Source organism: Phacochoerus africanus, chromosome 3, assembly GCF_016906955.1.
Source record: "Phacochoerus africanus isolate WHEZ1 chromosome 3, ROS_Pafr_v1, whole genome shotgun sequence".
Lineage (NCBI taxonomy): Eukaryota > Metazoa > Chordata > Mammalia > Artiodactyla > Suidae > Phacochoerus > Phacochoerus africanus.
The window spans coordinates 129,696,731-129,722,560 of record NC_062546.1 but is presented as its reverse complement, the minus strand read 5'-3'; the positions used below and the strand labels follow the sequence as shown (position 1 = coordinate 129,722,560).

Genomic DNA, 25,830 nt, shown 5'->3' with positions numbered 1-25,830 from the left:
TTATAAATGTATAATTTTAACAGCTCATTGGCATCCAGGGTCAAACTCACTATTACCCTTCCTTTTACCATGAAGCTCTCAACACCTAATGCTTTGTTATTCATTGTCTTAGTCTCTGTTTCTCTTGTTTTTAAATATATATATATCTTGGGGGCCTTCGGAGGTTTAGTATGAAAACTACCAAAATATCCAAAAAGAAGAAAGATAATTGTCAAGATATTCATCTCCATGACATCTAGGGGAAACCCAGGCACAGGTGTTCTGGAAAATATTCACAACTGGTCCCCTGATTTGTAGCATGGATGTAAGTACTCCCATCATGGCTGGTTTCAAGTTACTGTGAATAAATAATATTGCCTGCCATATCAGCAAACAAAGGATATTGCAGCCATGGAGCCATCACCTTGCAGCCACCCCCAATGATGTACCCCAAGGAGATTCACGATGAGAAAGCAAAGTATACTGGCCCAGACAGCTGAGGTGCACATCAAAGGAAAGATTTTAGTGAGCCCAGATGCTTGCTTGCATCTTTCCATACATAGAAAAGCACTAAATTCCTTGACTTGAGATATATAGTTTTCTGTAATTAACAGTAATCTTTTGGTGTTCCAACTACCTGGTCTTTGTTGAAAAACTCTTCTATATCCTGGCTCCCCCCCTCACCTTGCCTCTTCAGAGCAGTTTCTAGAATTATCTGAGATGCCGTCCCCCAGGCTTAAATCCTCAGTTTTGCCCACCAAATAAAACATAACTCTCAAATTTTAGGTTGTGCTTTTTTTTTTAAGTCAACATTACCAATATGACATCACTGAACATGCATGAAGCAAAAGCTGCACACAGTCAGCTCCTGCAAACTGGTTGGAGTGGCTCCAGCACCCCTTCAGAGCCCAGGTGTCAAGGAACCAGAGGGTATGAGAAATTCTCTCTACATGAAAAGGAGGCAGGATGCAGAACCAGATTCATACTAAGTGCAGGGCTTGTGGGATGCACATTATTCCTTAATTTTCCCTTATACTCTCCCTAGAAGATTTTCTGGTAATCAGTGAGAACCAATTCTAGCCCATACGCCTTACTTTTGACATTGTCAACTGACTAAAGCAAATGACTTTTAGAAACAAAGTTGATAATGGCAATATAACCAAAAGAACCTGGTGATGATTCTATTTTAAATAACTGATTTGAAATAAATTTTATAAAGGGAATAAAAAAGGACTCAACAATTTGTAAAAAATCTGTTTATCTGTCTGTATGAACTTCTACACTGCCTCTCTTCTCCCAAACACATTTAAAACTCCTGATTGAGGAGGCTGACAATGAGAGATTTATGTCCCATTTAATTGAAAGTTGTATTTGTGGTAAGAAAGAGGTACAAATATTTTGCTTACCAGTTCTGGATGAAAGACTGATGTTGATTTATGCAGCCATTTTAGCCCTTTGTTTCCGTTATCACAAGGGTGCAGTCTCAGGGCTCCATTATCAGGGACAGGAGCTAAGCACCATTCTCCCTGTTTAATAAGTCTTAACCAGGTGTAATTAAATTGCTGAAGCTGTGGGAGAAATGAATAAGCAGACAGTCACTCTGGCAGTAAATACAATGCTTGGTCAAACATTTTTGTTAGTAATGCTTACGAATATAGGCACTCTGGTCTGATGTTTTGTATTCAAATCCTGATATTGCCCCTTTTAATTCAGATAGTACAGGCATATTATTTACCCCTTTTAATGTCATTTTTATTATTTTTAAGTTGGTTAGCAATAGTGTCGATCTCAAAATCTTGGAGTAATGGATAGCAAGTGCCAAGTACACAGTAGGGCTTCAATAAGTGTTCATTGCAATAATAAAAATGATTTAGTACAATTAATACACATCTGTGAATGAATGCCACTTCAGGTGTTCTGAATCCCTTGTATTTGAAGTACTGAAGTACATTCAAACTACCACATGACTAAGGTCCCCAGCCACTGGGGCTATAAGGAGATCCAAAACACACTTTAAATTACTTTGATGGAAATTATTATGCTTCTTTTCTCAAGACTAACTAGACAATTGAACTCCTAGAAGCTTTGTTCTATTTGCTGTGCTGTGTTAGCATTCCCCCATCTCATAGAAACTGCTTTTGGAGAAGTCCAGTTTTGGAGAATCATCAGTGTCTAAAATAAATACTGATTTAAGTAAGGGAACCACGTATTTAATTTTTATAAATATTTTTCTCCAGTTTTTCACAACCCTATCTGGTCAATTTACACTAGGGCTCTGGGCCTGTGGAAAATTTGTTGTTTTGCACTAATGTAAATATATGAGAAAAAATAGACTGCTGGTAAAATCTATCTAAATACTTTTATCTAATGAATTATTTGTGGTGTAATTGAGATTTAACTTAGATTATCAAGTATATTATTGTGCTAGAACACTCCTTTCAAAGGGTAGTCCTTGGACCAACACTAGCATTATCTGAGAACTAGTTGGAAATGCTGAATCTTGGTCCCCACTATGGACTTACTGAATTAGAATCTGCACTGTAACAGACTCCTCAGGTGATTTGAATGCACATTAAATTGAGAAGTATGGATGTATAATACAAGGATTTATGTGGCTACTAAGAGAAGCTATTACCTTGAAAAGGGATATCTCAACTGGTTGAAAAGTTTACAACTAAGGAGACATTTTAGGTAAGGTGAAGGATAGGGCTTGATAGTTTAATCTTAGGGCTTTTTTCCTTTTGAGCTTTTTTGGATGAACGCTATGGACACTGCCTTGATACTAAGCATCATTAATTCTGCCAAAAGTAAGTTAACCTCCTCCAGTTTCCTTTACTTTTTATTCCTCAAACCAGCCACAAGAAGCAGAATCTAAAAATGAGTAGCAAAACAGTAAGAGAGACGGGCATTTGTGGAAGACAGGGGCTGCATAATTCATACTTTTTACCTCCCAGCATCCTATAAAGAGACTCAGTGGTTACTGAGACCAGAATGTGGGTTTTAAGATAAAATATTGGTTAATCAGATAGAGAAAGTCACTATAATGTTGAGTCTGCATTATTTAATAATTTAGTTTCATATAATTTGGACCACTTGCAGTTGTGTTTTACAATTTATGACTTCATTTACCCTTTGAATTGTTAATATGTGAAAACTATTTCTTTCAATTGATTTTTGATACTTTTCTCTTACCTGTCTCCTCTTCCCTAATTGAGAAAGAATTCCTTTAGCCTCAAGTTTAGAATACATAGTTGAATTACATCAACAGAGATGACAAAAAGTTATCTTTTTTTTTCTAGTAGCAGCTTTGAATTAAGAGGTAGAGGTGGGATGTGCTTGAAAATATAAGTCATGTCTCTAAGTCAAAGCAAAGAAGCAAGTCTTAGCAAGCCTAAACTGTCATCATAAAAAATTTCTCTGTCAAAAAATTGCTTGCAGAGTTCCCATCGTGTGCAGTGGAAATGAATCCGACTAGGAACCATGAGGTTGCAGGTTCGATCCCTGGCCTCGCTCAGTGGGTTAAGGATCCATCGTTGCCATGAGCTGTGGTGTACATCAAAGACATGGCTCAGATCTGGTGTTGCTGTGGCTCTGGCGTAGGCCGGCAGCAACAGCTGCGATTAGACCCCTAGCCTGGGAACCACCATATGCCACGGGTGTGGCCCTAAAAATACAAAAGACCAAAAAAAAAAAGAAGTTACTTGCAATTTTAAGGGGCTGAGTTCGACTCCTGAATGGATGTTCCTATGAGTCCTGATAGTCCCCACAGAAATAGAGTGGATAGGAAACATACGTTGGAGAAGGAGGTATCTCCACTCAGAGCTCATCTCCAGACCTTCTGAGCCTCTGCTCTGTTCTCCCTGGCCCCCCTCCCTCCCCTAAACATTGTGCTCTGAGTTGGTTGAAGTTTTACCATAAAGTTTTTCATCTTGGATCATGAATTGTGCATGAGAATGAGGGTGGGAATGGGGGATAGAGACAGAGAATAAAATTTCTCCCTTAGATTATTTTAAAATATGTACTATCTTTATTTTCTTTATCACTTTGTCTATATGTAATGTGTTACTTTTCTCATGTTTGTCTTTTTTACTCTACTAGTGAACATTTGTGGAGCACCAAATGTTAGATACTGTTCTAGAGGTTTCATATGTATTATCTAGTCCCATCCTCACACCAGCTTTGGGGTGGGTACTATTATCACTGCCATTTACCTAAGGGTTAAGGAATTCGCAGTTAACACATTTTTACAAGTGATGGAGCCAGAACTCATCCACGGTGGGTTAACTACAGTCTCCACCTTTATTCCCTCAGTCACTGTCTTTACATTTAGAAGTGGACCATATTACCACCAACCTTATGATTATGAAATTCAGAAATGAATTATTCTATAGGCAACAATAATTTCTTAGGTGAGTGATAAATATATCGTACCCTGCACCTATCAATGATACCTGTACCCACTATCAAGTGAGCCTACTATGAGGGAGAAAACCCCAGCTCAGCATACCTTGCTACTCCCATCACAGTCTTCCAGAATGGCTGTGGTGTTTTTGATGGAAATGCATTTGCCCAAGGCCACGTTAATAAGCTAAGAAGCAAAATATAAAATATACATTAATAAAAAATATTTTAAAGTTGAACACAACGTTCAGAAAATACAGAATATAAAACTATAATAAGGTTAAAAGATAGTTAAGATAATAGCTTAGCATTACTTAGCACTATACGATTTTATTGGTTGCTGTCTCTAACAGAGACATAATATAATCTTGCTAAAGTACAGCTTCAGTCTGTCAATTCAGGCCTGTGATTCAGCCAGAGAGAGCCAACAAACAGAAGCTTTTAATTAACCCTTGCCTGGAATGCTGAATAGGAAATGAGCAAAAGGTGGCCTGAAAAGTAGTTATTTTCTTGTCTCAAGTTGTCTGATGCCTATATTAAAAGTCAATGCACATACTTGCAATTTAATCAAACCAGCGGTTATGGGCTCTGTTCCCTGGCTGACCCCTCCAAGCTATTTGACTGCTTAGGCACTGAATCATAGATAAATTGAGTCCTTCAAAAACAGCAGATTCCAGCTGACTCCTGGTCAGAATCTTCCTAACGATTCAGGCAAGCCTCAATTCATTATGGGGAAGTCACGAAAGCTAAAAGAGAGCCAAGTTGAAAGGCACTTTCTGGCAGGCCCCCAGGTTTTTAATGGATTTTCAGGGCCCAATATGGAGGCAGCTTTCCATAAGTCACCATTTAATGCAGGAAAATGTTGATTCCCTTGCTCCCTTTGACATTTTGGGCAAGTCTAATGAGAGGGGGGGTTAATAGTGCAATTTAGACTTTTCAGATTTCTGGAAGAGCTGCAGAGAGCTAAATCTACACTCAGGAAAGCCCCCTATGCTGGGAAGTGGGGAGGTCTTTGTTGCCAGGGACCCTATTTGTGCCCCTTCCTGTTCCCGGGTGCCTAACAAATAGCTGTAAGTAGAGTGCTGGATGAGGCAGGCTATGCAGCTCACACAGCTGCCAGGCTTCATAACACAGTGCTCAAGGGGTTGGTCCTCACTTTTACATGCATAATTTTTTCTGCAAGAAAATAAGGGGCATCTTCAGGGTCCAGAAAGTGCAGAAAAAAATTAAAAGCTAGCAGGAAAATTGCAAATACCGGTAAGCAGCGGCCTGATGTTGAGAATGGATAAGCCAGAAAATTGGAATTGAGGTCTTTCCACACCCACAGATGGAAAGGGAAAATGTTAGACACTCATTGGCAAAATAATTTATCCATTAGCACACAGAGCAAAGGGGGAAGACAGACTTCTCCCCTGGGAACCAAAAGCTTTACATCAACCTTCAATGTGGGTTTGAGATGCAAATTTACACTATTTGCATTGGATAGGAATGGTGATAAAACCCTCAAGGCACAGAAATGAACTTAAAAATGTTTCATGACTGGCACCCAAAAAAATTCCATAAGGGCAGAATCTCTATCAGAAATCCTCTAAGGAAGCACTATTCACAATTTAAGATGACAAAGTTGGGAGGAAACAAGCCACCATTTAGTAAGTGGGAGCAGTCAGAACCCACAGAAGGAATCCACCACCATGAACTTTAGAGAAGAGAGTTAATAGATGTGCACAGAGGTAAAATAATCCAAGGGTTTAAAGACAAGAAATGATGTCCAATTGTTTTCTGGATCTTAACAGAAATAAACATAAACTCTTGCACTTATGCATTATTCAGAAAATATCTCCAAATGAGTCTGGAAAACCCTGGCTTCAGTACAGCTGACCAGGTTGCCCTACTCCACAACTTCTCAGAACCATTGGTGATGAGTGCTAATAGTTTGGCCAGAACAGTATTAGGGAAACTCTGGTTTAACTCTTTCTTTTCTTTCTTTCTTTCTTTCTTTCTTTCTTTCTTTCTTTCTTTCTTTCTTTCTTTCTTTCTTTCTTTCTTTCTTTCTTTCTTTCTTTCTTTCTTTTTTTCTTTCTCTCTCTTTCTCTCTTTCTCTCTCTCTCTTTCTTTCTTTCTTTCCTTCTTTCTTGATTGCCACTGTGGCATGTGGAAGTTCCCAGGCCAGGGATCAAATGCATGTCGCAGCAGCAACCCAAGCCAATGAATGCAGTGACAATGTGTGATCCTTAACTTGTTGTACCACAAGGAAACTCTTTAACTGATTTCCTTGTATTTATTTCTCACAATCCCTTCTCCCAAGCACCGAAAGACATTAGAAGGAAAGAAAACTTTTCCATCCCTTGCTTCCCCTTTCCCAACTTCATCTGAAGATATTTCTCTGCCCCCCTTTTGGAAATTACTGGAGAAACTACTTTCTTTCATATAGAAATGGTCTATAAAGTGCTAAGGAATTATTATTCTTTATCTCATTATGAACAGTTCTTAAAATTTGTTTTTCACTTTTTATTTTTAAAAAATTATATCCATGCTTTTATTGTAAACCATTTCCATCTTTGTTTTTGAATCACGAAGTATATAAATTTTAAATTACCCATTTTCAGTTATTTCATTTTCCAATTTAAGGAGGTGGGAGTTTTCCAACATGTTATCTCAGAAAGGGTAAATCCTAGGCTACAGGCTATTTGCTAACAGTTTAATCCAATATAAATACAAATTATTGGTGAGAGAGTTCCCATTGTGGCTCAGTGGAAACAAATCTGACTAGTATCCATGAGGATGCAGGTTCGATCCCTGGCCTCACTCAGTGGGTTAAGGATCCAGCGCTGCCTTGAGCTGTGGTATAGGCCACAGACACAGCTCAGATCCCACATTGCTGTGGCTGTGACGTAGGCCAGCAGGTGCAGCTCCAACTAGACTCCTAGCCTGGGAACCTCCATATGCCATGGATGTGGCTCTAAAAAGACAAAAAACAAAACAAGCAAAAAACCCTAATTATTGGTGAGGTTCTTTTACTTTATAATTTTCAAATATTTTCTGTTCAGTGAGAAAAGATTTGTTATTTTTTAAAAAATCAAACTTTCCTAAGTATGTAGGCTGAAGAAGGGAAAATATAGAGAAAGGTCCTTTTTAGTTGATGGGGTTTTTTACAGTGGTAATAATGCTCCCTACTGGTTGCTTCAGAAGAGAGAAAATGTCATCTTTATTAAAATTTGTCTAAAAAAGACAACAAACATAGATGAAATAGAATTTATTAAAAAAAATTTTTAAAAACATTTTCTGCATTTTGATGTATTATAGCTCAGGTATCAACAGAAGGTTTTTTCATTAGGAGAGCTCTTTGAAAATGTCATGAGACCTATTATAAAAGCTAGCCTTGCAGAGAAGGCAAAAGATAGTTTTTTAGTTCCCTCTGGTGGTTAAAGTTTGGTAATGCTCTTACCAAGATTCTGTGTTAGGATAGGAAGAAATTAGTATGAGAATTTCTTTTTTGTTTTATCTTTCTTGGGAAATAGAATTTTGAAAATGTAAATTTATTTTAGAGACATATTATTTGAACAGTGTATAAACCCAGGGTATTCTTCCTAATGAGTTAGCTAAGACAAAATATTAGGTTGAACCATCTGAAGAAGTAGCTATTCCATTTTCACCTACAAAGATGGCATTTATGTTACATAGAGACAGGTTACCTGTACTTATTTGTCAGCAGAATTTTATAAACACAGAACAAATTTTCACAATGGTTTTCTATCTTTCCCACTTTTCTGGGATCTCCCCGTACCATCAAGGAGAATGGCCATACAAAGTATCTTATCATCAGGAGATTTACTAGGCAGTAAAATGTTGGTTTGTACAATCCACTTTCTAGAAAGAACTGAAGAAACTTGGCCTAAAAAGAGGAGGCTTCCTGATGGTCAAAAGTCTGAGAACCCTTTTGCAAGAAGAAAAAGAAAGAAAAAGAAAATTCTGAAAGAAAACAGCTCTGGGAATATTTATAAGTAAAAATTAATTGAGAAATAAAACAGTAAAAGAGATTAAAAGTTTGCATGACCAGAGAAGACCTTTGCTATTGAGTGACAATTTTCATCATTTTATACCCCTCTTTGAAATCTAGACCCAGTCTGTGGTAAATGTCCTCGTATCTGACCATCTTCTTCAAATTAAGCCTCACTTCCAGAGCAGGTTTGAATGGCTTTTTTCGTGTGTGTTTTCTCCCAGTTTCTCTCCTTCCTTGATTTTATCCTTAGCTTTTCACTTTATCCACCCTGACAAGTTTGCCTTCTTCCCTTATGGTACTTTATCTTGTGTCCTGGAATTTTCTCTGCTATTTGTCTGACAACATCTGTCATGCTCAACCTCTCTTTGAAATCTATAGACCTCTAATTAAATCATGTCATCCCATTGCTTAACCCTCTTCAGTAACTTACAATTACATCCTGAGGAAACAAAGAAAGAGAGAAAGGGAAGAAAGAAAGGGAGAGAGAAAATCCATCTTCAGCCCCATGGGCCTGTGTGACCCAATTCCTTCTTTCCTCTTCACCTGCATCTGTGCCATTCTTCCCTCCTTCACACTCTGATAACAATACTCATCTTTCCACTTCATAAATGCCTCAAACCACCACTCATTTTAGAGTTTTTGTGCAAAAGGGCATCTTCTGCCCAGGGCTCTCTTCTTTACATCTCGGCTGATGCTTAGTCTTTCAGGCCCAGTCTTCAATGTTTCCATAAAATTGACTACTCTAAGAAGAATTCATCACTTGTGGCCATTTCCCTGGATTAAAGTTACTATATTTTTTATTTACACTTGCTTATTGGCTTATTATCTTTCTTCCCTACTCAATCTGAAGCACCAAAGAAAAGGGATCAAGTCTACTCTATTCAACACCCTATAATCCTGTTCTGAAATACTGCCTGGTTTACTGATACTCAGTAGGTGCTGGCTGAATTAATCAATGAATTTGGAGGATTGGCAGCCTCCCCCAAGTTGACCTAATGTATGCAGTCCTCAATTAACTTGGTGTTTATTTATAACGCAGTAATTCATTCTTCTCCACACATTTTTAAAAGAGTTTTTGCATTTTATTTTTATAGTGTCATACTTTAAATGGCTGCTTGAACTTACCACACCACTCGCCCTCACAATGGGAGCCTTCAAGTCAGGAAAAACATTCTCCAAGTACCACTTGAAACTTTTGCATTTTAGTTTCTTTCGAAGTTCTCTTTGCTGGGTGAGGTTTCCAACATCTAACCCCTGGTCTATGAGGTGATCCCCATGGCCATAAAAGAGCTCCTTGTACTCATCCAGCCAGACCTCGGCCACCCGCACCAAGTTTCGCTCCACGGTCTTCATCCGGTCTTTGGGGAAGGAATAGGGATTGTCATTTCTGAATATGTGGCCCACTCGGGAACAGGGAATGATCTCAATTTCGCCCCCACACATCCACACCTAGAACAGTTTGATAATAAGCATAAATTATCAAATGATTGTCCAGATATCATGGACAGATAACAATGACAAAAAACCACCTGGTGACTCCCCTCCCCACCCCCGCCCCTTTTAAAGTAGTACTCTTCTAAAATCTTTCTCAACAGAAAATTAAACTCAACAGGTTTATTTAGTTTTGTGTATTGCTGTGGGCCATTTTAGGATTCGTAAAATATTTTTTTCCTTTCCTATCCTGAAATGTAAATCTTTTTTCCCTAAAGAAATCCTCACAGAATCCCAGTGCATAAACTACATAACATGAGTTCTTGCTTTGATTGAATCAAGGAAAGGAATATGTATTTCCATTTTCTCCAGGTCCGCTTCTCATGTCTTGGGATGACCCATATGACTTATGGAACACAACCTGAGGACCATTCTTCTTCATGAAGAGCTCAAAGCAATACCCCTGCTACTATATACACCTACACTAATCCTACTCCACAGGAAAGCATGTGCTTTGGGAGCTTATCACTATGGCTCCTGCCACAGGTTTCTTAGATATTAATCAATGATTATATACATATCCAGAGTTATCAATGTCCAGAGTTGCTGTACTATGGTCTGTGGGTAGCCTGCTCTAGTAGCACTTTTTATACTTCTGTCACTTATGTTCTCCAAGATAGCTCATTACTAAATAATTTTATTACTTCCAATATATTAGGAGAACATATGAGCTATTTTACATCAAGGATGAATCCCACAGAATTTACACTGAATGGCAGAAAATTATTTCTCCCACATTGAGATGCAGAAACTGTGTTGTAAAATATGAGGGACCTCTAATAAATTTCATGACAGCTATTGATTCTTCCAAATTCAATCTGAGCTATGAAGACATTAATCCAGAGGCTCCAATACTTCTATGAAATATCCTCCTAGAGGCAGTCACATGTCTGATTGCATTAGTAAAATAAAACCACTTAAAAATGATAAACTCCTAATTAGAAAGAGAAGTTGAGAAGCACAAGGTAATACCTTGAATGAGAGCTCCATATTTTCTCCGCCCCAAACATCAAGCCCAGGATCGTATGTTCCAAGTTCAAAAAAGTAAGTTTTGTCAATAGAAAATAATCCACCTGCCATGACAGGGCATCTATAAAAAGAAAAGTTGGCTTTTTATATTGCGTGTTTTGGGAGCTCAGCTTTGAGTGTGGGTCCCTCATTAAGAGGCATTTTAGAACAACTATGCAGGGCAGGGAGGTCTTAGAACGAAATCACGAATAGCACTTAAGTGCCATGGATCATGTGGCCGAACTTGATTAAGATTGGCAAAGATAGAACCCGGAACTAGGATTCTTATTTGTCCTTTAAGTTCTGACACAAATTCTCCCAAGACGTTATTCTTAGTGACAGTTATTAGTGCTGTTTAGGGAAGACCAGCCAGGCACTGTTGTAAGTATTAGAAATGTATTAACTCACAAAAATCCTATGAGTAGATGCCACTAAGAAACTATAACACAGAAAAGATAATAAACTTTCCCAGAGTCTCAGATTGGTGGGTTACACATCTGGGGTTTAAATTTAGGTGGTCTGGCTTGACTCTATGATTTCTCCTCCACAATAATGCCTTAAGTGTACAAACTTTACTGACAGCTTCTTATGTGGCAAAAACTTTTTTAAAGCACTTTACATATAGTATTACCTGACTTCATTCTCAAAATAATCCAAGAAGTAGTTACTTCTATCAGTCAATGTAAAAATGAGGGAACAAGAGTTCCCATTGTGGTGCAGCAGAAATGAATCTGACTAGTATCCGTGGCCTCGCTCAGCGGGTGGAGCATCCAGCATTGCCGTGAGCTGTGGTGTAGGTCGCAGATATGGCCTGGATCCCATGTTGCTGTGGTTGTGGCTGTAGCTGGCAGCTGTAGCTCAGATTCAACCCCTAGCCTGGGAACTTCCATGTGTTGTGGGTGCAGCCCTAAATAGAAAAAATTAAAAGGAAACAGAGATGCAGAGAGGTTAAGCAACTTTTTAAAGCTCATGTCCTAGTATGTAGTAGAGTTGTGATTCGGGCACAAGTTTCTGACTCCAGACCCTTCGCTGCTGTTATTGATCACAGGGAATAGAAACTATGTTTGAGTTAGCATTAGACAAGGCAGTTACCACTTGCCATGGTGGTCACCACTGAGCCAGTGGAAGGCGTATTGGGTGGAGAGCCTGCCTTGTGTTTAGGTTATCCAGCAACCCCAGGGGTAAAGAAATTCCTGTCCCACACCTACCTCCCTTCCCCCCAGAATTACTGTCTGCATGTTCTATCTATATATCAGGTATCTTTGCTAGACTCTTCAGAATGCATTCTCTTTCTTACATTATGTTGAATATAATCTTTACTCCATCACTACATTGACCCTCAAAATCGGAGTCTGAAAAAGGCAAGGAGGTTCTTTAGATGTAGGATCAGAACAAGAGTGTTAAATCTAGGCAGATCTGGGTTTAAATCCCAACACATTCTTCTACAAGTTCTATATCCCTGGAAAAGTTACTTACCTCTCCTAAGTCTCAATTTCCTCATCTCTGTAATAGGAATATTACAGCCCCTTTCCTAGGGTTATAGAGAGGGTTAAATGCATAGTGTTTATTATATTATCACACTCTTACCTCACTTGCTAGGAATATCAATTCTGAAAGCATCAAATCCCGCAGGGTATGGGACGTGCTTCACTGGGGTTAAATTCAGGGAAAGATTCTACAATGCACAGCCTGGGCTTTCTTTACACACTTGCTGGCTCACATCTGCTCAAGTTCTCTCTCCAACAGAGGAAGCTTCGGGGGTCCCACTGCTCTGCCTTGAAGCTGGCTGCATGCTCAACCTGCAGGTCTAGACTTGCATAAGTGTAAGGAAGCCCCCACTTTGGCTCCAGGTCTAAGCATTGTTTTTATTTCAGTTTCTTCAGCAAAAAAGCCCCACTTTTAATTTATATGCAGCTTCTGTGTCTATTTCTCAATTCATTCACAGAGTTTGGCACCCCTTCCATAGTAACCATAGGATTGGACTTGAAAAGAAATTCCTAACAGTAGCTATTATTAGAATGATATTTCTATCACTATTATTTACTCTTAATTTTTACTTATGTTGACTTTAATATTAAGTGTGTTTATACAGTATTTATGCAGCACATTTAAGTAACTTACATTTCTTAGTTTGAAAATTCCAGAGAATAGGAATAATGTGAGTGAATTTCTCTGGTTCAGGGTTTGCTTAGGGTGCAATTGCCCATTTAAAAGGTGAGTTGTGGTTGCAGGAAGCTAATTTCTCAGGAAAACTTTGCTTTGGGTCGTCTATTGGCTAGAACTGTAATTCCTGGTGTTCTATAGACTGGCAGCATATACTTGTTTTGTGGAACTGCTTCCTATACCTCTATGAAAAGATACATGTCTCCTCCCTAGTCTTAAGTTTCACATACTTACCTTATTATATCAGTTTCTTTAATTTTGTTTTTTGCAACAATGTCTGGAGGAATTGTTCTCCAACCAAAGTTCATGGGCCACACAAAGATGCCTCTCTGAAAGTTGTCCACTGTCATATAACTAATTCAGGAAAAAAAACAAAAGTGCTGAGATCACACACATTTACTTAATCAATCTGACATCACGTCTTGTGCAAGTGAATGAAACAAGCACTTACACAGATGATTTCAGATCATCACAAATTTTTTTATAATGTTTCAAGAAAAATGTATGAATATAATTTATATCAGTGACTGATTAGCTTGTTGCTTTTAACTTTTCTTTTAATGATATTATGGCCATTTTGAGGGAAAAAACCACTTAAAAGCATATGTGTGTATATATATATATATATTCTACAAAAAGAAGAAATAATCTTAAGGAAAATAAATATTTTGAGGTTCAGCTGAATAGAAAGAGGAAAAAATTGGACAATGAGTATTAGTATTTATTGACATTAAGGGTTAGGCATTTGTGATGATCGAATGAACTGTTGGATTGGTCTGCTTTTGTCCCAAGATATCCATTATATATTTCCATTTATTTAAACAGATAAACTGTATATTACTCATATTTGCAAAAATATATGTATTAGGACTATGACCAGCACTTTCTGCTGCTGTTGGTTTAAGAGTCACTTAGAAATACCTTGTTACCTATCTACAAAAGAGAAACAGACTCACAGACATAGAGAACAGACTTATAGTTGCCAAGGGGGAAGCGGAAGGAAGTGGGATGGACAGGGAGTTTGAAGTTAGAAGAAGCAAACTATTACATTGAGAATGGATAAACAATGAAGTCCTGCTGTACAGCACAGGGAACTGTATCCAATCTCTTGGGATAGAACATGGTGGAAGATAATATAAGAAAGGGAATGTATATATACATATATATATGTATATATAAATATATATGTGTGTATATAAATATATGTGTGTATAAATATATATATATATAAATATATGTGTGTGTATAAATATGTGTGTGTGTGTGTGTGTGTGTGTGTGTGTGTGTGTGTGTATGATTGGGCCACTTTACTGTACAGCAGAATTTGGTACAACATCGTAAATCAACTATACTCTAATAAAAAAGGAAATAATCTTGTTGAATATGACAAATTACCTCATATCCTTATCATTGATGACTTCAATTACTGGACAGGCTACTTTCTTCCTACTTAAATAAACTCTTTCCAGCAGAGGTTCCAACCAACCAACGTTACATTCCACATGAGAATCTAAGAATGTCAACACATCACCTAGAGAGCCAGAAAGAAAACAATTGTTTGAAAATGTGAACTACTGAATGTGTGTATTTCCTTCAAAGGTCCTGGGATTGCTCCAGAAATGTGGTTGTAAAACCAGTAGCTTTTCTTCTCAGGGAATTCCTTCTTTGACTCTCTAAGTTCATTTTACAATGAAATGAAAGAAATTTGGGTTCTGGCAGTCCTTTGGGGCAAGCATCATTTATGTTTGGAAAAAAAATGATAAGCCACTTAAATGGAAGGCTCTACAGGGAATAATTAGTATTAAAGGGAGTTGCTTATGTTCCTTCTAAGGATGGTGGGTCCCATTTACTCTGAGGGTGGAGGACTAGGATTCCATTTTGCAGAAGACAGGGCAGAGTTTCAGATTCCAGGTTTGGCCTTAGTGATGATGAAGAGGAAAAATCTCTCTACATAAGAGTGATGAAAAGAAATTAAAGTGGGAGAACTAATAAGACTAGGGGTAGTGTTAAAAAGTTATCAGAGGGGGGAAGGAGGAATTGTTTAATGGGTATGGAGTTTTTGTTTTATAAGGTGAAAAGAGTTCTGGAAATTGATTACCCAACAGCATGACTGTACTTCATAATTCTGAACTGTACACTTGGAAAATGGCTCAGATGATAAATTTTAGAGGTGTGTTTTACCATAATTTTAAAAAGAGTTACAGAATGAAGAAAAGAAATTTGGAAGCCACAAATACTTATTATGAATTCTTATTTTTTTCTTTTGATTGTGTGAATTAATACTCTCTGAAATGAAAATCTCAGTAGTGTTTTATACTACATTTTTCCAAATGATTTTATATAAGTGGTGTGTGTGTGTGTGTGTGTGTGTGTTTAATAGTAACCAGAAGAATCTGGGTCCTGGCCAAAATCATCCTTGTCATCTTTGAGGCCCAACAATAGGCAATTGCAAAAGCTTTACCTGGCTGGCCTCACAGGGGAAAGCTGCCTTCCCCACACCAGACTTGGTTCACAGCCTCTGGTCTAGAGTGTCTGAAGGAAGTAACAGCCAAGGACAGGCCCTGCCACCCCCTTGGTGGGACATGCTCTTACTCAGAGCTGCATTTTTGGTCCAGGTTCATCCACTTGGAGACCTTCGCTCAGGCCAAGACCTCTGCCTCATTTTGTGGGAGGTGGGTAGATCTTCAGGACATTTTTTTTCCCACTCTAGCCCTTCCCAGGCCCTAACACAGGAAGAGCCCTTGGTTTGGGGCTGCTTGTCAGTGAGATGATCCTCACATCTGCTCCGACCCACTAGTCCTTTCTCTCCTGAGGGAAAATGGAAACTTGAGCGAGTCAGCACTTTCTTTTGTTTCACTTCTTACTTTTACTTTTCACTTACACAATCATAGGAAGTTATTAAAGACTCAGCCAAGTTACTTTTGTTTTGGTTTATTGTTTTAACTTACCACTCTGACACCTGGCTGCCCGCCTCCATGCCTGACAAATCTACAAGAATATCACTTAACTTCTGTAGAGTGCTTACACTATACCAGACACTGTTCTAAGCATTCTACGTGATTGTCTTATTTAATCCTACAACAAACCTGAAATATAGGTCTAAGCGTTATTCCCATTTAAGAGGGAAAAAAAAAAAGAAACTTAGGTGACTTTTCAATATTTGTACAGATAAGTGGCAGCCTCATATTAGGAAACAGATAATTCACTCCATTGCCTGAATCCTCCACCCCACCCCATCCCCCTCCAAAAAAAGCAGAAAGAGACAACTATGAGTATGGGAAGGCTTAAAGTAAAAACTGAAGACAGCATTAGGCAAAGAAATAGGTGCAAATAAATATCTGGAAAATAGATCATTATTCACTGAAATTTCTAAACTACTTCTCAATGAATGGATTCAGTATCCTATTAATTACTTGGCCAACAATGGAATTTTTGTATGAAGGTAAAATGACCAGTCTTACCTAAACTCTTGGTAGGGAGTGGTCCTGAGAAGTCTCTTTAGACAGAAACAGGTTCTGCTAGGCAGAGGCCCCTACCTATTTCATACCCTACTCTTGGAGACAACAGTTACATCTCCTGATCATTATGGAGGAGTCCTATTTTCAGGGAATTATTGCTAGCTTGATAATGGAAGCATTATTTCCTAAGGGTATCCCTTACCTCTTGGGAAGACTGATAGGGTCCAGCTAGGTGTATAGGGCATACAAGCATGCTGGCTAAAGTCCCCTGGGTTAGTTTTATAGAATGTGTACAAGACCATCCTCTTTCTCTCACCACTCCTACTCCTCGTCCATTCAGAGCCAGAGTGTAAAGCACAGTCTCTTCTAGACTGTGTGTCCCTGTCCCGTACAGGCTCACAGGGTCAAAGGGTCTGGATCTACTTCCTCAGTCCCCAGTGGCAACAGGATGGATTCCCAAACCAGCATTCACTTCCCACCTGTCTGAGTTCCCCACAGAGGGATTTGTTGCCAGGACCTGAGAGAAGCAAAACATAGCCTGGGATTTTATACCATTTATTTTGGGTGAGAAGAGAACAACCCCCCACTACACACCATATATGAATGTCAGTGATCACTTCTAGACATTTTATTTTAAAATGAAGTTCCAGAAATTGGAACAGGGAGCTGTCTGTGTAGCTGACCCTCGACAGGATTTCTCATTGTGGTGGACATTGTCTGTGGCCATCTTACACCACTGTTCCTGACCCCAAGGGTCTGGGAGTTATGGAGAAATGAACATAAGATTGAAGTGCTCAGAACTACCTCCATCCCAGATCTTCTTTTCTTAGCCACATTGGCTTGGATAAATTTCTTAACCTCTTTGAGCTCTTCCTAATGGGTTTATTTATAAGATCTACCTGATACCTAATACCTAAATTCCTAATAGATAACTAATATGATTACTATTTTTCAATGATTGTTTAGGCTAGAGCTCAAAATAATTAAACCAGTCTTCATGACTACCTGGCAGGTTGTTCTGTTTCTTGGGAGTAGGTCCTAGCAATGCTGAATTGTTTACAGATGGGTTTGGTTGTAATTACATTTATTTCTTAATTTTTTTTGGCCAGCTCAGACCTGCTCAATGTGCCGGATAGCTTTGGCTCCTTGTTGAGGATGGACTCCCACTTATAGTTAGCTGACCAGCTTAGGACCCTGCTGCTGGCATCAATTAATGCTAGAGTGCTGTTCTTTATGGCCCCTTCATAAATATGGACCTGCTGCCCATTTAATTTTACAGAATGATTTATAATTGATGCTATGGAAACCACATGTTTTACCTATAGCAGAAACGAGTTGCAGACATTTACAAAAGGACTGTTATTCTTCAGGAAACCTCAGAGTTGGCCGAAAGTTAGAGGTCACTTGTTGTCCACATACTTAAAGTTAGCCAACTGATCCTTTGGAATGCTCAAGGCAATGTCAAGTATTTTGCTAAATGCCATGTTATAGAGGAAATGAGAATCTGATACCCTGGATCTCTGGAGTGTAATACTGAGCCTGCCCGACTGCAGGCTGCTCTTGGCTGGACCATTACTAGCTCTCTGTGTTATATACTGGCATGAGATCTGCATGGTTGGCTTGTTCTTTGTACCTCAGTTACCCCATTTCTTTTCACTTCTGTTGCCTTCATGTAAAGGGTTTCTAGAGATCCAGTGATCGTGAACTGTCCTTCAATTTTTGAAATCTGGCTTGGCCTCTCCAAATCCTCATTCACAGTAAACAACGGATTGAACCTGATCTTTCTGCCTGAATCAGATTCAGAGGAAGAAATATCATGCCCTGGAACCTGAACTTGGAGTAGACATTGCTAGAAGTCAGAGAGTTAGAGTTGTGACCTCATGACATGTAAAAGACTCTTTCAGACTCTCACAGAGCCTGATTATACTCTGAGACCAACATTGGACCAACTTGACTTCTGTTTCTGCCTGTTCTTGGGTATATCTCAGCCTTGCCTGTGGCTTCTCCTCCCTTTTCTCCGATTCCTAAAGGGGAGATCTTTAGGGAACAATAGCTGTCAAGGCCATCAAATTCTGGATTCAGATTCTTACCTTCAATTGCTTTGTTTGGCTAAAGCATTCTAGAGATTTCTGCCCTGGTATCTTTGCTGATTTCTGATAACAGAGACTCTTTGGACTCAAGCAGTCTTCTGCCTATGCTCCACATGTGAGGGCTGGGAATGCCTTGGGGAAGTTTGGGAGGACTCACTCGGCTGCCCAGATCTGCTCTATGTGGTCTCTGAATGGCCCTTGAATTTCATCCTAGGCTAAAGCTGGTTCAGGCTCCTGAGTTCCCTGGAACTCCTCATAGTCTTCAGGCACACTTGAGCTGTTGGTTTATCCTTAGACAAGACTATTACTAATGACATCAATAAGGTAATTTCTGGGGAGTTCTCGTTGTGGTTCAGCAGGTGAAAAACCCAGTGTTATCTCTGTAAGGATGTGGGTTCTATCCCTGGCCTTACTCAGTGGGTTAGGGATCTGGCAATGCCACAGGCTGCAGTGTAGCTCCCAGATATGGCACAGATTTAGTGTTGCCATGGCTATGACACAGGCCCCAACTGGGTCTTGATTTGACTGCGGCCCAGGAACTTCCATATGCTGTAGGTGTGGCCATTAAAAAAAAAAAAAATCAGACCTTTCTGCTTCTTTCCAGACTTAGGCTTCAGCCCTCCATTAATGATGTATGTGAGCCATAGACACTGCCATCTATAGGAACATAGGGACAGAAATTGAGAACAAATGTTTTGCAACTTTATAGCAGTTTGCTAGAGTAATTTGTTAATTTATTTTGTGTATTTCATATATGTGTGTTTTGTTTGTTTGTTTGTTTGTTTGTTTGTTTTCTCTTTTTGCTATTTCTTAGGCCGCTCCCACGGCATATGGAGATTCCCAGGCTAGGGGTCGAATCTGAGCCGTAGCCACCAGCCTATGCCAGAGCCACAGCAACGTGGGATCCGAGCCACATCTGCAACCTACACCACAGCTCACGGCAATGCCGGATCGTTAACCCACTGAGCAAGGGCAGGGATCGAACCAGAAACCTCATGGTTCCTAGTCGGATTCATTAACCACTGCGCCACGACGGGAACTCCATATATATATGTGTGTTTTATGTGTGTATATATATATGTGTATAAAATTATGCATGTATCTATATGCATTATATGTATACATAATTGTGTATATACCTATGTATTTTTCCCTTTTCTCTTTTAGGTAATCCATTTTTTATTATCATTTATAAAGGGGACCACAAAAAGTGGAAATTAGAGAAAAAAAAGTTCTTCTGTGATTGGGAAGCCACTCTCTGCTAGAGAGCTGCAAGCAATTAAGGTGCACCTCACTAGGGTTTTTCAGAGTTGTGACACTTAGTGAGTCACTAGAACATTTTAGTGGGATTGGCTAGAGTATAAAAAGATAAATAAAATAGAAAAGAAGATATTAGAATCTATGGAGGTCATGGTTAAAAGGATTTGAAAGTTGCTAAACTAAAACTGAGCTAATGTGTTCAAGGGTGTTAAAGAATGACTGAGAAACAAATTTACACTTTTACATTTGGATTTACTAAATTCAAAGAAATTATTTTATGGTTGTAACTGTGAGTAACAGAGCCAATGGTAATAGCTCTGACTCATCATACTCCTGAAGGCAGCCTCTCCTGTTGTCTGACACTTTGGCTGTTCCAGAGATCATTACCAGCATGTTCTGTGCTCCATGCAGGTAGAGAGAGACATTTTTTTATAAGCAGCACATTTTTGTTCCTGTATTCATCAGCTTTTCCTACATGATGTCTCATTTTCATCTCAAACTTACGTGGATAAAATCAGAACTCAATTGCAGTCCCAAACCTGTTCCTCTGGTTATAGCCCCACCGCCCACCAAGTTGTTCAGATTCCAGTCCTAGGGTTCTTTTTTGACTTCTCTCATTATCACTCTCTTCACATCTTGTCTGATGGCAAGTCCTATAGGCTCCATGTCCACAGTAATTCTAAATCTGACTACTTCCTCCATCTGCTCTGATAGCTCTCTGGTACTTAAACAGTTACAATAATTTCCTAATTGGTCTTCCTACCTCCTCTTTGATTTCCTAATGTCCATTCTCTGCAAAACAAGCAGAATAAGCTTTTAAAATGCAAGTCAGATAATTTTATTCTCCTTTTTAATGCCCTTCATTGGCTTCACAATATACCAAAAATAAAGCCTGTATTTCTTAAGGGACTCAGAAAACTTTATAAAACCTTGCCTTGGCTTTTCTCCCCAAATAAATCTCTTACCACTCCCTCCATGGTCAGCACCCATCAGCCAAAATAAACTTCTTTCTTTAACTTGAATATACAGAGCTTGTTTCTACATCAGGACATTTGCATTTCTTGTTCCTTTTGCCTGGGAATGTTCTTCACCCAGCTCTCAGCTCTAAAGTTACCCACTTGGACTATTTCTTGACTATTCTATTTTTGTATCATTTGTGGATAATTTTACTTTCTGAAGGAAATCAAATGGAGAATTTCATTTAATTTTTCCAAATGCCATCCATAGTTAAGAATTTTAGCTGTCACTGCAATGGTAATTTTGGTGTGATGTCTTTGTTGTCAATTTAAAATTTCCATTATAGAGAGGAAATTTGTTAGCAAACCCATGGGATAAGAAGCGTTCCAAATTTGGAACAAGGAAGTCAAACTCAGGTGAGCAGATAATTCATCATCAGGCAATGCTTGAATCCCAACTGGAGGAAGACTGCAATGCTGTGACAAGCATGGTGGTTAACAGTTTAGAAACAGCAAAATGTAGTAGAAATGAGTGTAGATTCTAGAGCCAAGATTTCTCTGTTCTAATCCTGACTCTACCATTTACTAGCTGGGAGAATAAGTTATAACCTCAATGTGTCTCCTTATTCTCATCTGTAAAAAAGGAAAATGTTTATACCTACTTCATAGAGTTATTATAAGGATTAAATCAATTAATATAGAAAATGTTCAGAATGGTGCCTACAGGTCCTTCCAGAGAGGATGTGAAAATGAACCAAAATGTTTGATGCTACTTTTAAAATACTTATGGGAGATTTACCTTCTTCCATTCACCCACCAAAACCCATTCACTAAAAAGAGGTGAGGAAAAAATTATACTGCTCTTCAGAAAGACAGGGCAATTGGAGGAACAGACAAAAGTCAGGGAGGAGAGAATTAATTCTGAAGTTCTCAAGACAGATGGGGTCAGGTCAAAAAATCACAGGCTTGAAGGAGTTCCTAGTGGTCAAATTTTAGAAGGTTTGAGCACACACAGAAAATATGAATACAAATAATAATACTAACTAATGCTGATAATCTACACATTGAATTTTCTAAGGCATAAATCCATCATGATGGGTTCATGACAGGAGTTAGAAAGGAAGAAGTAAAAGAGGGAGGGAGGGGAGAGAGAGACAAAAAGAAAAAAAGAGATGTCTTTTTTACAAGTTGAATGCCAGTCAGAAAGAAAGCAATGAGAGATTTAGAAAAAAATTGCCTCCCTCAGCATAATAATTAATCCAAGCAACAACCATCAATGGATTGGATGTTGTGAGGAAACAGAATATCCACATGAATCAAAGTAGCGCCACAAATTACTTCCTACTCCCAAAGGAAAACTCTAGCTGTCAACATATTAACCAACTGCTTAAAATTAGTATCGCTCACGATGGTACAACATGACATCATGTGCCTCTTGATTTGAAGCAATAAGAAGTTCACAAATCCCACCACCTATGCAGTAGAATTCTATATATTATTCATGAAAAATACATATCCTATAAGATTACAGTGAGAAGTTCCTATTGTGACTCAGTGGTAATGAACCGGACTAGTATCCATGAGAATGTGGGTTTGATCTCTGGCCCTGCTCAGTGAGTTAAGGATCCAGGGTTGCCATGAGCTATGGTGTAGGTCACAGACACAGCTCAGATCCTGTGTTGCTGTGGCTATGGTGCAGGCCGGTAGCTGCAGCTTGATTTGACTCCTAGCCTGGAAACGTCCATATCTTCAGGTGCGGCCCTAAAAACAAACAAACAAAAAAAAAAACAAAAAAAAGTGTGTATATATAAATATGTCTGTGTATGTGTGAGACTAAGAACATAACTGTAAAAAGTTAAAAGTTGGTGGAATGAAATGATGGGCTATATGAGTGTTCACTGTGCTATTATTTGAAATTTGCTGTATATTTGGAAAAAAACTAAACTAAAATAAAAAATGTAACTAAAACAAAAAATCAGCAGCTTCTTACCTGTTGCAATCTGTGCCCCTGCCAGCCTGGCTCTTATTAAGCCATGTCTCTCTTTGAGGCGAAGAATCCGAACTTTTGGAAACTGAGACATGTATTTATCCAAGTTATCTTTTAGGTAGTCTAGATCAGGGTGAGGAGAGGCAAGGAAACATTTCGATTAATGAGATCTAGATAGTATCTTCCACATCAGATTCCAAAACCTAAAACTATGACATTTATAATAGTCACTGCTATTTATTTTTTGAGCCATGATGCCATTTTCTTGGATGGATTTTTGTCTGGGTTCAACTCTAAGATGTCTGTTTTCCAAAATCTTAATCTGTCTTTTCAGTGTAGCCAAGTGACTGAGAGGAGGGCTCAGTTTTCTGGGTATTTGTCAGAATAGGTACAAATTTGCCTTGAGATAAATAAAGCTCAGGTTTCTGCATAATCTTTTCCCCTTGCAAACACCCCTACTAAGACCTGGAAAAGAGACTAAGCATTGTATGCAAGTTGAATAATTTGTAAAAGAAAGATATTGCAACCACAACTGGCTAGGACCACTGAGACTTCCTACTATGACAACCCCCTCACACCTATTTTTTCACTCTCTCTCACTCATTCACTCTCCCTCTTTTGGGGGTTTTGTGGGGTATATTTGTGTAGCTTTGAGTCACTTGTATGTATAGTTAAGCTATTGACATATTCCAGGTAGGAATAGTTTCTATCAATACTTCTGCTACTCATTTTTCTACTAGTTGTATATTCTTTTTCTTAAAGAGGCCCCGTAGAAGCTTTGGGTCCTACAAAATCAGAATAGGCAATTCCTAAAAGGACTACTATCTGCTTGGTAACTAGATGCTGTTTCTGTTTATGCTTTTAAAGCCACTTTTTAAATTTTTCAACCAGCTTTCCTTAGATATCTCACTGGTCCTGGGGCTCAGGGTGATCCTGGTAGGCACTTAGAGGCTGAGGAAACTGGCTCCTGTCCTTGCGGTCATGATCAAGGATAAGCTGTTTTATTAAGGTTGCTATCTCTTTGCTATTTTCTAATTTTTCTGAAGTGGGATGCAATTTGGGTATTTCTAATGCGGTGGTCATAGGACCTCTGGTGGTCATGGGACCACTTATACACTTAAATCACTTGACAGTCCAAAGAGAGAGACTTTTACTGCAATACGCAAAAACACAAGTGAAGACAATGGTGGATTCTGCCTTTGAACTCTGTTGGAACCTCATCTTTCTGGTCCCCTTGGCAATTTGTCTTTTCAATACTTAATTGAACATATAATATGCTTTTCTCTCAAGCAAGAAGCCATAGGCCTCCCACTTTATTGTTTTCTACAGAGTATAACTCTAGTTACTGCTAGAAACTAGACTTTGCCAGGAAATGCAAAGTCTTTGCTTGTTAGATCCCATTGAAAGGTATTTGTGCAATTGTGGAGAACATCTTCTCATCTCTGGAACTTCAAAGTGCTCATCTCCAGGGAGCTATAGTTAGAAAAATCACTCTTACATGGCAGAGACGTCACAGCTGAAGGGAAGTCTGAGGCAAGGCGGCTGACTCAACAAGGTCATGCGTGGTAGAGTTGACTTTCCATGACCAGAAGGCATTTGGGCTTATGCCTCTAAGGCACAATGTGAAATAATGATTGGGCATTTGTAAAATATTTGTGTTTTATCAAATTACCCTGTAATTTCACCATCTATCCAAACTGCTTTTGCCACATATCAAACTTTGTTATTCCAGGAGTCGTTTTCTTACCTTTGGTGCTGAAGTCATCCACCAGAAGAATCTCCTTGATGAGGTGTGGAGGAGAGCGGTTGAGGACACTGTGAACAGACCTTAGGAGAGTAGACCACACCTCATCCACAAAGCACATGATGACACTGGTGGTTGGGAGCTTATTGTGAACTAGCTGGTCTGCACACCTGGGCCAGAATGCAAACAGAGCACAAAGGATTTGCCAACAAGGCCCACAAAATGGTTTTAGAAGTCACAGAGTGTAAGTGTGTATACACACACACACGCACACACTCGTCTGTCTATATCCAACCACCCACCATATATATATATGATGATTTTCTCATGTTCTTTTTTGGGGGGAGAAGTATGAACAAAATAAGAGAGCAGAGGAAGAATACCCAGTAACAGTTGTTGCTCTAAGGGAACTAGTGATGTAAGACATGAGAACCTCCTGTGGACGCATCACCCCGTAGTGGAAAGGACTTGGGATTTGCAAGATATTAAGATACTGTTTTGAAGCCCCCACCAGTATTTCTCAGATCTGTGTCTATTGATACCTTACTCAATCTCTCTGTACCTCAGTTTCTTCATCTGTAAAATGAGGTAATCGCTCTTATTGAACAGAGATTTACGACTTAGTGAAAATGCACATACAAAGTCTAGCACAGTTTCTGGGCACAGGAATTCACCAAATGGTAGCTATTGCTATCCTAATTAGGTTATATCCCACAGGAGAACATACCTATTCTCTTATTTAATGTTACTTAATCCTCATTAAACCATTTAATATCACCCAGTAGTTTATGAGTGTCTTCCCAATTGGCTTCTGCCAAGTGCCAAAGAAATTTTTTTTCCACCGCATGTGATGTATTTATGAATATATATATATAAACATATATATTGTATATAATAATTAAACTCTAGCTTTCCTATCTATTTAAGGGGTCCTTGCTGAGACTCTTGCGCTACAGAGTAGCCACAGTTGAAATCATTTTGCTGGCATGGAAATGAGAACATGGCCACAGTGGGAGTTGGTATTCAGGCGGGTTGTAATTGGTCCTGGGTTTTCTCCATGCCCTGAAGTGCATCCTGCCTCACTGCTGGCATTCTTCCCTCTCCTGCCTGTGTGACTCTTCACAGGATGGTACCCGGTGGAACCTTACAAATAGTATCTGCCATCTTTCTAACAAGTTACTCTTAGTGATGTAATAATTAAATTATGATGATCATAAAGAAATATTATTGGCTTTCTGCTTTATTTCATTTTAAATCTCAAACCAACAGCGTCTCTTCCCCTTTTTATAGAAG

General features: G+C 38.9%; 1 protein-coding gene across 1 annotated transcript in view; it reads right to left on the bottom strand.

Annotated features, from left to right (window-relative positions):
* The window catches only part of GALNT5 (polypeptide N-acetylgalactosaminyltransferase 5), a 39,460-nt gene that overhangs the window by 1,310 nt on the left and 12,320 nt on the right, over positions 1 to 25,830 (bottom strand). Inside the window, exons 2-9 of the mRNA XM_047772657.1 lie at positions 24,541 to 24,707; positions 22,797 to 22,916; positions 14,438 to 14,573; positions 13,277 to 13,396; positions 10,844 to 10,961; positions 9,506 to 9,829; positions 4,487 to 4,567; positions 1,386 to 1,547 (exon numbers count right to left, since the gene is read on the bottom strand). Coding sequence (XP_047628613.1) covers positions 1,386 to 1,547; positions 4,487 to 4,567; positions 9,506 to 9,829; positions 10,844 to 10,961; positions 13,277 to 13,396; positions 14,438 to 14,573; positions 22,797 to 22,916; positions 24,541 to 24,707 — 1,228 coding nt within the window. The remainder of the gene's footprint in view (positions 1 to 1,385; positions 1,548 to 4,486; positions 4,568 to 9,505; positions 9,830 to 10,843; positions 10,962 to 13,276; positions 13,397 to 14,437; positions 14,574 to 22,796; positions 22,917 to 24,540; positions 24,708 to 25,830) is intronic.